Here is a 12,395-nt window from a genome sequence, read left to right on the forward strand (position 1 = left end):
TATATATATATATATATATATATATATATATATATATATATATATATATATATATATATATATATACAGTGGCAAGAAAAAGTATGTGAACCACTTGCAGAATCTGATCTGATAAGAGGGATCATACAAAATGCATGCTATTTTGTTTTTATTTAGTACTGTCCTGAGTAAGATATTTTACATAAAATATGTTTACATTTAGTTCACAAGACAAAACAAAAGCTGAATTTATTAAAATAACCCCATTCATAAGTATGTGAACCATTGATTCTTAACACTGTTTGTGTGTATATATATATATATATATATATATATATATATATATATATATATATATATATATATATATATATATGTATATATATATATATATATAAAACATCAATATAAAAAAAAACATATCTCTTAAACCATAATTCTTTTAGTACATTCAAAAGTGCTTAATAACTTACTGATAATTAATAACTTTTACCTTACCAAGATAGCATGATTTTCATGTTTGCTGGTATTTTTTTTATGTTGGTGGGACAAATCCCTGGAGATATTATTCGCCTTCAGCACCTTTGGACTGAGCATGATTTACAACCTTATTATGAAACCCAGCTTGATAGAATTATGTTTTGTATAGAAAAACACAGTCATACTGTCCTATGAAACCTTTCAAATAAAACAGTACAATGTCCTGGCAGGACATCTGACACAAAACACCTGATTTTGCATTCAACAGATGATTGATGCTCTTTGTATATAATGTTACCCTACATTGCCTGTCAAAGAAAAGAGCTCCTTTCATATGCATTACATTGTTTGGATTTTAACGGGAGTATGAAATGAATTACTAATGCAGTTTCCTCTTTGGTGTACTGTATGTGTGTTTTTCTCTCTCCTGCTGTTCTTTCTTTCCAAAGGTAATTAAATGTGGTGAGTCGACTGGCTGCGAGCAGAGATGCCAGCGGTGGACACTGTTCGCTGTAGGCACACGTGTCACCAGAGGAAGATTGAGTCTAATGTCCTTGGAGTAACTACAGTACGAACCCACAGGGAGCGGATTGAGCTGGTTATTATCCTAGAGGAGACAGGCCTCTGATAAACTTTCATTTGTACACAAGAGGTACGCTAGTCGCCTAATACTTTGTCGTGAGGGCATCATTTTTTATAAAGAAAATCAAAATGATTCATTAGGCTTGAATTAGCAGTGCCATTGACTGCATAACAGGCACACGCACAAATACACTCATACTACAGTTCCCTGGGCGGCGTTGAAAGTTACCTTGAGATGTCAGTAGAGCGGGGCCCCTGGTTGCATTGATTGCTCCTTAATCTGTGCCTTCCAGTTAACTCCCTCACTCTGTCTCTCTAGCTGCGGTGTCGCAAAACCATTCATCGCTAATGGCTGCTCATTTCTCCTCTTTTCTCACATTCTTTTTCTCTGTAAAAGGGGGCAGAAATCATCTTATAACCAGCAGGTTGTGAGCTCCCATTTAACCAGAACACTACATGCATAAAAGACTGACATTGTTATACAAAATTCTATTTTAAATAAATGCTGTTCTTTTGAACTTTCATTTCTTCAGAGAATCCTGAAGAGATCACTGTTTACACTATAATATTAAGCAGCACTGTTTTCAACACTAATAATATGATAATTAAAGTTTCTTGAGCAACAAATCATCATATTAGAATGATTTCTGAAGGACCATATGACATTGAAGACTAGAGTAATGATTCTATAATTACATTATATTCACATAAGCCGCGTTTCCTCCTCAGGAACTACTTTGAGGTGGTACTCGGTGTGTTTCAACCGCAGAGACCAGGGTCTAAATGAAGTTCTGGGTAAAAATTTCCCCCTCAAAAAAGTCCCTGCTTGTAAGGTAGTACCAAAGACTATAGAATAACACAAGACGTGTCACTCGTATTGTTTCGAATGGGAGAAAGTGTAACGCGCAGTATGGCGGAATAAGTCCCGCCTTCTAAATAAGAGCCAATCGCCGACTGGTAAAGTCATCGCGTCACTTCAGCGGCCGTTAGAAGCGCCGGTTTCTATAGAAACACAAACACACAGACGCGCGCCTCCAAAATGAGGCACAAGAGACGCGCATTTAAGTCTACGCATGCGCATTAGGTTGATCCAGCATAAAAATACAGGTTTTTTGTCATGATTCCAGCGTTTGGAAAAAAAAAAAAAAAAATGAGACAGTTGTTGTCAGATTTCATTGGTGATTTCAAATATGAAATTTAATCAAAAGCTTGGCAAATAGCTTTGGAGCTGCATGATGACCAGGATGTCCGAGAGGCGTTTCAGAGATGGCCGCCGAGTGAAATGACTTGTCTTAAAGGGACTTTTTCGAAGTTAAGGAACTTTTGGGGGTGTGACTGAGGCATTGGACATGCTGATTGATGGAGTTCTCACAGCACTTTGATTGGTTGACTCCACACAGCATTTTATTTCAGCCATTTTTTTCCCCTGTGGCACCAGGGGAGCAATTGGGGGTTAGGTGCCTTGCTCAAGGGCACCTCAGTCATTTCCTGCCGGTATTGAGACTTGAACCCACAACCTTCAGGTTACCAGTGTGACACTCTAACCATTAGGCCATGAGAAATTAAAAAGGCATTATTGCAACAAAATAAAACCATAGACCTTTTGGTTGATTGATACTTTATTATCTATGATTTAAAGGTTACTTCAGCAAATTACATAATGTTTTTACAAACACTGTAAGAAAATCAAAACACAATTACAGGGACTGATTTCATTTAATAAATACGATTGCACCAAACAGAAACAATTTCACACAGCACAGAGTTGAGGTCAAAAAAACAAAAACAAAACAAAACAAAAAAACAATACACACCTAATTTTTATATATATATTTATATAGATATATAAAATCTTTACAGTAATAAAACTCGTCTTCTACAAAAATAATCTTCCTTACTCTTAAGAGTGAAGTGGCAGCGCTGGATTTTGATTTCCTGGCTGCCACAGTTTGTCCATTCAAAGCTCATAAAGTGTCTTGTTTTATAGCCAGTGGTTTAACAGCAGTTATATAATCTCTGTCTTCAATCTAAATGTACAACTCAGTTTAATGATTAAAATGTATTTCTCTTCAGTCATCAAGTCTGAAGTAATTTTGTTTTTAGGTCTGGGTCTGATTTAGTCAAAAATATATATATATTATTATTATCTGTTGTGGACCTTTAGCTGTGGAAGAGGATTAGGGCCAAGCAATAATAAAAAAATTAAATCATCTCGAGATTACAAGAAAAAACTTGTTAAATTTCAAAAAAAAATTTGAGATAAAATGTTCATTAAATTATGAGAAAAAAGTTGTTAAATAACGAGAACAAATTCGTTAAATGATGAGAAAAATGTTGTTAAATTTCGAGAAAAAAGTCGAGATAAAATGTTGAGAATAAAGTCATTAAATTATGAGAATAAAGTCATTAAATTACGAGAAAAAAGTTGTTAAATTATGAGAAAAATTTGTAATTTAACAAATTTGTTCTTGTAATTTAACAACTTTTTTCTCGTAATTTAACGAGTTTATTCTCAACATTTTATCTCGACTTTTTTCTCGAAATTTAACGAGTTTTTTCTCTAAATTTAACGAGTTTATTCTCAACATTTTATCTCTACTTTTTTCTCGAAATTTAACACGTTTTTTCTCGAAATTTAACAACTTTAATCTCGAGATGGTTTTATTTTTTTATTATTGCTTGGCCCTAATCCTCTTCCGCATTTAGCAGAAACAATTTAATGATATTGCTCATTTTATAGCCCCTCCCCCTACCCACAATGACCTGTACTCCTTTGATTGACAGTTTCAACTAATTTGACAGTCTTGACATCCATGTTTCAATTGCCAAAGACAGTGTCACTGCAGCGCTCATGATATTATGAAAATATAATCTGTACTGTGATTGTATCAAGTCCATAGTGAATTGACTCAGTATGAATATCCTCTACTGCTGTGACATGATATTTATAGGTAGTGTACAAAAGGTGACGGACAAGGACTATTGAAATAAAATTACCCATTAAAAATTCCCTTTTAAACATGCTGTCTTCAATATCCTGACAATTGAGTAATAAAAATGACCTCCATGTACATTCATTAGTGTATAAGAATAGAAAGACTGACAATAACTGTAATATAACCTTGATATTCAAATATTGAAAGAAGAGCAGAAATGGGAAGCAAACAGCCCATAGATATAACTGCTATAGTGTCCATGCAAACTGTGGTATTTTGGTACAAATTTTAAATTAAAATTGTCATTTGGCTTGCCAGATTAGTCATATTCCAATATGGATAGACTGTGAAATCCCTTAAAAAACTAAACAAGGTAAAATAAAATAAGTTGACATGAAATGCAGGTCTGTGTAAGCATGATACCTGCCAATATATATATATATATATATATATATATATATATATATATATATATATATATATATATATATATATATATATATATATATATATATATATATATGTGTGTAATAGTGGATGATGCCTACTATACGTGACACATTATTTTGGTATTTAGTGATTTCCAATTCATTAGTATTAGTCAATTCATTAGTTCAGGTAACTGCTCGTAGCTTCCCTGTGATTTTATACTGTTAATATGTATAGAGGGCAAAGTAAAAAAAAAAAAAAAAAAAAAAAAGTCTTAAATATTTAAATACATACACATTCATACATTCATATCCGTCAGCTTTTGGTATGACATGACTGAATTTAAATGCAAAAAAAAAAAGAACAAAATCAAAACAACTCCCTTGTGAGTGCACAAATTATTTCATACAAAATTGTTTGAGACACTAGACAAACACTTCTGCTTGGCCATAATGTCGCATCAAGTCAGTTTACATCTGTTTGTATCTGTGAACCAACAGTCAGTTATTTCTACTACATAGAAATACATATTTTATTATATGAAATTTTACTATGAAAAAAAAACAAACAAACAAACAAAAAAAAAACTTTTACATTGCAGAGAAGCAAAAAAAGATGAACAAGCTTAAAGGGATAGTTCACCCAAAAATTTCAAATTATGTCATTCCAAATGCCAAAGACTTTCATTCATCTTCATAACACAAATAAAGATCTTTTTGATGAAATCTGAGAGCTTTCTGTCCCTCCATTGACAGTTACACAACTACCACTTTCAAGACCCAAAAAGGTAGTAAAGACATCTTTAAGTTATCCATGTGACTCCAGCGGTCTTATGCACAAAAAAACAAACAAACCAAAACAAATCAAATCAAAAATAACACAACATAATTTACCACTTTATTTACAAAATATTAATCTTCAACGCGTTCACAAAACAACATCTGCTCTCACGTCAACACAACACGCAAGTGTAGTGATGCTCTCGTGAATGCACGTTGGCGATTAATACTTTGTAAATAAAACTTTTTTTTTTTTTTTTTTTTTTGTGCAAACAAAGCACTCGCTTTGCTTCATAAAACTGAGGTAAAACCACTGGAGTCACATGGATTACCTTGAAAGTAGTAGTTGCCTAGGCTGTCAATGGAGGGACGGAAACCTCTCAGATTTCATCAAAAAGTGATCGTAAGATGAACAAAATTCTTACAGGTTTTGAACAACATAAGGGTGGGTAAAGAATTTTAGTTTTTGGGTGAACTATCCCTTTAACGCTACTTCATGGATAATCACGTGAAACTTAGTAAGTGGTAAAACCTACATTGTTGTGTTACATGTAAAGTACAGATGTGCTAAATATAGTTTTACAAAATGAAACCCAGGAAATGTTTCATTTTACAGTTATAATTAATAATTGTACAGTTTATTATTAAAACGTTTCCAAAATGTCACACATCCATGTTTTACTCTCATGAATACTGTACTGCCACTGTTAACAATAAAAATAAACAGACGGTTAACCAAGAATAATTTTCTGTTTCTTTCCACTCTTCATGCAGGCCTTTCCCTCCAACTTTATACACACTGACATCTTTATAAATGAACCGCATCAAAAAAATTTATTGATTTATTTTAATACACAGACATATAAAAAAGCTGTACAAAGTTTGTTCTAGTATTCACAGAGCACAGTAAAGTTAATGTCCAACATGCACAAGTACTGAATAAAGCTTGAAACCTTTGTGTCCGCATGACCAAAGTCCTTCACATGGCGGAGTCTAGAGTTCAAACGTCGATGTATGTAGGAAGATCTGATGAGAATTTGACACGTGGATGAGGTTTGATGCATTCTGGGAAAGAAAAAAGAAAAAACAGAGTGTGAATTGACAGTGGCAACATTCCCATAGCAGCCTAGAAAGCTAAATTGCATCATGACATTTACTGTTTTGTTGATTTATTATAGGCATCATCAAGGGACCATAAGTCAACCAACCAATGCTTTTCCCCGCAATCAACAAAACCCCCTCTTCCAACAAATCTGCTAAAGCCATTTAAAAGAATTTGTCTAACACACCCAGAATGAGCCGAGTGACAGGTGAAGTGTGTCTGCTGTTCCCTAGAATCAAAGCTATGAGTTCAGTATAAGAGAGGATCTGAGTAGCAAAGTGCTTCAGTTGTGTTAAATGGAACAGAATCAGTAGTGGGCGCTGAGGGGCTGTATGATACTGTGCCCAGCAGTTGATCTGATGGAGAACGCTACTCACCGATGGTCTGGGTGTTGGGCTCTGCGTCCAGAGGTTCCAGTGGTGTGAGCAGCTCTCTCTGAGAGCTGCAGCTGGGTGTGCTGTCAGTGGGAGAAACTGGACTCTGGATCATTTCTTGCTCTTTTTCGTCCTGCATCGCTGCATAGATGTGGAGGCCTGGGATCTTCCTTGAGGAAAGATTTACAATGAGACGTGGGCAAGCTAAGCTTGATGCTACAAGATATGCTTGGGGGAATCAGCCAGAGGGAAACAGGATGATGGAGAAAAAAAAAAAAAAAAAAAAAAAAAAAAAAAATCAATATTATCAAGCAGTAAGCAACAATAATAACTGAATGGAAAATGTCTCCTCAACTTTTAGAAATTATTTCTAAATCTTGTCCAATTTTTAGAAAATAATCTTAAATTAAGAGTTTGAACCACCTTAATAATCTGACTACCGTTTAAAAGTTTGGTACGAAAGAGGATTAGGGCCAAGCAATAATAAAAAAATAAAACCATCTCGAGATTAAAGTTGTTACATTTCGAGAAGAAACTCGTTAAATTTCAAGAAAAAGGTTGAGATAAAATTACGAGAACAAATTCGTTAAATTACGACTTTTTTACAACTTTTTTTCTCATAATTTAACGAATTTGTTCTCATAATCTAATAACTTTTTTCTTGTAATTTAATGACTTTATTCTCAAAATTTTATCTCAACTTTTTTCTCAAAATCTAAAGTTTTTTTTCTCGTAATTTAACGAATTTATTCTCAACATTTTATCTCAACTTTTTTCTTGAAATTTAACAAGTTTTTTTCTCGTAATTTAATGACTTTATTCTCAACATTTTATCTAAACTTTTTTCTCAAAATCTAACGTTTTTTTTCTCGTAATTTAACAAATTTATTCTCAACATTTTATCTAAACTTTTTTCTTGAAATTTAACAAGTTTTTTCTCGTAATTTAATGAGTTTATTCTCAACATTTTATTTCGACTTTTTTTCGAAATTTAACGAGTTTTTTCTCGAAATTTAACAACTTTAATCTCGAGATGGTTTTATTTTTTTATTATTGCTTGGCCCTAATCCTCTTCCATAGTTTGGGGTCAATACAATTTTATTTTATTTTTTTAAAGAAATTGGTAACACTTTACAATAAGGTTCATTAGTTAAACATTAGATAATGTATTAACTAACATTAACTAACCATGAGCAATACATTTGTTACAATATTTACTAATCTTCATTAACATTAGTTAATGAAAATACAGTTGTTCATTGTTTGTTCATGTTAGTTCACAGTGCAATTAACTAAATGCTGTATAAGTGCTGTTCATTATTAGTTCATGTTAACTAATGAACCTTATTGTAAAGTGTTACCAAGAAATTAATACTTTTACTCCCCAAATTAAATTGATCAAAAGAGACAGCAATGGCATTTGTTAATAAATGCTGTACTTTTGAAATTTCTATTCATCATAAAATCCTGAAAAAATGCATATCACAGTTTCAAGGAGACCACTTAGCAACAATGTTTTCAACAATATGTCAACTCTAATAATAATAATAATAATAATAATAAATGTTTTTTCATCACCAAAACAGAATATCAGAATGATTTCATGTGACAAGACTAGAATAATGATGCTGAAAATTCAGCTTTGCATCTCAGTAATGAATTACATTTCAAAAAATATATTCAAATAGAAAACAGTTATTTTAAATTGTAATAATATTTCACAATATTACTGATTTTACTACATTTTTGATCAAATAAATGTAGCCTTAATAAGCATAAAAAACTTTTTTCAAAAACATAAAGAAAAAAAATTACAGACAGCAAACTTTTTACAATAGAGTTTACAAAAAAAGTATATAAAGTGATATTTAACTGCCTAAAGCCCCATTCACACTAACAAAGCTACACAATCCCATGTATTTCAATAGAGAGCTGAGTTCTGGCGACATGACCAACAGTGAAAGTTGGCAACAGGATTTAGGTGTGTCCAGCGACTCTAGAAAGTTGAGATCTGTTTAACTTTATGCAAATGAAAAGTCAGCTGAGCTCATGTGATCGTTGCAGATAAGTAACTCGCTGTTTCTTGTTAATCTTTAATATTAAGCATACTGAAATCATTTACATTTAGTCTTTTCCTTCCAAAATGTTTGTTTTAGGCAAGAAAATGTCTGTGTTTACAACATGAAATAACATCCGTGAATTTCATTCATAATATTACTAACGTAACTGGTGATTTTAAAGGGGTGGTTGATTATTTAGTTAGTGTGTAATGTTGCTGTTAGAGCATAAAAAAAAAAAAACATCCGCAAAGTTACGACGCTCAAAGTTCAATGCAAAGGGAGATATTTTCTTTTGAAGAATTTGGTGGGCTACAACAAAGGCTTGTAGGGACTACAACAAGCTTCTTCCTGGGTTAGTGACATCACAAACCCCAAAACTGACATAAACCTCGCCCCTGAGAACATGCAACAAAGGGGTCGAGGCCATGTTGGGCTGCTTTAGAGAAGAGGAAGAGTTGTTGTAGTCGACTGTTGTCACCATGCCATCATTTTACGTCAGACAGCTTCACAAATCGTCATTTTGGCTGCGTGAGATTCTCCAGCTTTGTTGAGCAACTGAAGCGCAAGCTGTTAAAACTCCGCCCTCTTTTGGAAAGCGGGCCAGAAGAAGCAGCTCATTTGCATTTAAAGGGAAACACAAAAACGGCGTCTTTTTGCTCACACCCAATTGGCCAAATTTTAGAAGCTATAATAAATATTTTGAAGGGTATTTTGAGATTAAACTTCACAAACACATTCTGGTCTCAACAGAGACTTATATTACATCTTGTAAAAGGTGCAAAATAGGTCCCCTTTAAGACATAGTTTGACCTAGTCAAAACAAACAAGGTAGCTGTAAACAGTGATCTACTGTGGCTAGCAGTCACTTAACCTTCACTGGGCAAACTACTGGGCAAAAATGACCTAATTAATATTCATAAGCCAAGCTGATAAGGTTCATAATGTGCCCTTCCTTTTTTTTCCAAACGTTCTGACGGCCCTGACATTATCAGCTTTGCAGTTCACATCTTTCTGGTTGTTTATCGTAGGAAGCATGTGTTTATATAGTTTGTGAATGCGGTATACTGTGTTTACAAGACGCGATCTGGGATCTGCCTAAGGGAAAAATTTGTAATAAGACACGGGAATAAGAAAACAAAAAGACCTCTGTGTAAAAAGTCTCACTAAGGGGCTATGAATGAGCTGTTAAATCAAGGCCTCCCTTTAGAGAGGTGATTTTATCCGACTTGGTTTGCATCGTTATGGAGGGAGAATGTCACGTAAGCAAAAACCAGAATAGAACTTTAACAGGGCATTGCCTAAGAGGATTCAAAAGCAAATTTATTGTGCAAAATACAACTGGAGAGGGATTTAGCAGGAAGAAAATGCAACACAAACGGACAGCTCATTAAAGATGTGATCTAACACCCTCATTAAAGGACCAGTTCACACAATGAAATGGAAATTCTGTCGCCATTTACTAACACTGCTTTTATTCAGAGCTTTCTGGAATGTGTCACTATGATTTTGCCAAGTAAGACATATACATATTTTGTTGATCCTGGAACAACATTCCTGTCTGAAAATGTAGTCCTAACCATATCCCTACTCCTAAACCTAATTCTACCCATAACTTATCCCTATAATCAGAGGGAAATGATAGGTGAATAACACTGATGTAGAAGCACCTAACCCTGGTTGTAAGCCTAAACTTGACCTAAACTGTAAACTTGTCCCTCAAATATGATTGGTTGATTAGAATGTTGTTCCAGGATCATCAAAGATGTTGACCCAGGATCATGTTGTACTTGGTGAAATCTACGGAAGAGGATTAGGGCCAAGCAATAATAAAAAAAATAAAACCATCTCGAGATTAAAGTTGTTATATTTCGAGAAAAAACGAGTTAAATTTCGAGAAAAAAGTCGAGATAAAATGTTGAGAATAAACTGGTTAAATTACGAGAAAAAAATCATTAAATTTAGAGAAAAAAGTAGAGATAAAATGTTGAGAATAAACTCGTTAAATTACGAGAAAAAACTCTTTAAATTTTGAGAAAAAAGTCGAGATAAAATGTTGAGAATAAACTCATTAAATTATGAGAATAAACTCATTAAATTATGAGAATAAAGTCATTAAATTATGAGAAAAAGTCGTTAAATGATGAGAACAAATTTGTAATTTAACGAGTTGAGTTTATTCTCAACATTTTATCTCGACTTTTTTCTCGAAATTTAATGAGTTTTTTCTCGTAATTTAACGAGTTTATTCTCAACATTTTATCTCAACTTTTTTCTCAAAATGTAACAAGTTTTTTCTCGTAATTTAATGAGTTTATTCTCAACATTTTATCTCGACTTTTTTTCTCTAAATTTTACGTTTTTTTCTCGTAATTTAACGAGTTTATTCTCAACATTTTATCTCGACTTTTTTCTCTAAATTTTACAAGTTTTTTTCTCGTAATTTAACGAGTTTATTCTCAACATTTTATCTCGACTTTTTTCTCGAAATTGAACACGTTTTTTCTCGAAATTTAACAACTTTAATCTCGAGATGGTTTTATTTTTTTATTATTGCTTGGCCCTAATCCTCTTCCATAGAAATCTGTACTGCTTTTCCATGCAATTAGCCCTCATAGGACCTGATGAGTAAACGAAAAAAAAAGAAATAAAAAAAATGATGCGAATCCACCATAAAGTAGTTCATACCACTTGTACTCTATATTTAGGTTGTTATTCAATTTTATATTCTGAGAACTGAGTTTACAACTGTGTCAGTTGGATTCCTGAATGAATCATTTAGATGGGTTTTGTGAACTAGATCAACTGAATCATTAAAAAGAGTGGTTTTTCATCATTAGTTCTGGGTGAAGTGATTAACAAGACATTCCTCATGTTCCTTCAGGAAGTTACAGGCGGCTGTAGTGTCAGTGAATGCCAGACTATTACGTACCAAAAATTAAAGTGTCGGAAATTTCTTCGCACTTCTGTTATCTCCCTCTCCTGTCTCCAGATCTTGTCTTATTGACCTCTCATGCCCTTTTCTCTCTCAGTCCAGTGATGGAAACGGTGCAATCATTTAACATTTCATAAAGGTCAACTTGAAAAACTCAAAGGGCTAAATATTGATAATGTCTGTGCATTGACTGACATTTCTCATTTGTTATGAGGGCTTGGGACAAAAGAAAGAAGGTTCTGCAATAGTGAAAGGGTGAACCACAACTCGACATATCCGCTCAATGGTTTACAGTGTTTTTTGAGCTAAACTGAGACAAAACACCTAAATCTGCTGATCTCAGAGAGCGATTTGCCTCATAAGAGTCCTTGTGCGGACATCTGCTCGGCTGTTTTTATAGCAATTAACAACATAACGTAAAATATTTATTATTATAATGAATAGAATTTATCATAATGTATAATAATAATTATAATATGACAAACAAACATTATATTCAGTTAAATAATGCTGTTGAATGTTCTGTTCTGCTTGAAAATAAAGATAAATCGTCTGATAATTATGTATTTAAAAATATACTTTTATCTTTTAAAATAATCTACAAATACTATCAATGTAGTTAGCAGACAGTACAGCATCTTTATAAATAACTTGCCTTTCAAGCTTTCACAAACTGATTATTTTCCACTAGACATTTGACAAATTAAAAAAAGCTAACCATATTTATACTGCAAATATATAC

General features: G+C 33.1%; 1 protein-coding gene across 1 annotated transcript in view; it reads right to left on the reverse strand.

Annotated features, from left to right (window-relative positions):
• Positions 1 to 6,170: 6,170 nt before the first annotated feature.
• sorcs1 (sortilin-related VPS10 domain containing receptor 1) overlaps positions 6,171 to 12,395 on the reverse strand; it is a 246,243-nt gene continuing 240,018 nt past the window's right edge. The window contains exons 26-27 of the mRNA XM_067402693.1: positions 6,665 to 6,831; positions 6,171 to 6,250 (exon numbers count right to left, since the gene is read on the reverse strand). Coding sequence (XP_067258794.1) covers positions 6,186 to 6,250; positions 6,665 to 6,831 — 232 coding nt within the window. The 3' untranslated portion in view covers positions 6,171 to 6,185. The remainder of the gene's footprint in view (positions 6,251 to 6,664; positions 6,832 to 12,395) is intronic.

The sequence above is a fragment of the Chanodichthys erythropterus genome, chromosome 12 (assembly GCF_024489055.1).
Source record: "Chanodichthys erythropterus isolate Z2021 chromosome 12, ASM2448905v1, whole genome shotgun sequence".
Classification (NCBI taxonomy): Eukaryota; Metazoa; Chordata; class Actinopteri; order Cypriniformes; family Xenocyprididae; genus Chanodichthys; species Chanodichthys erythropterus.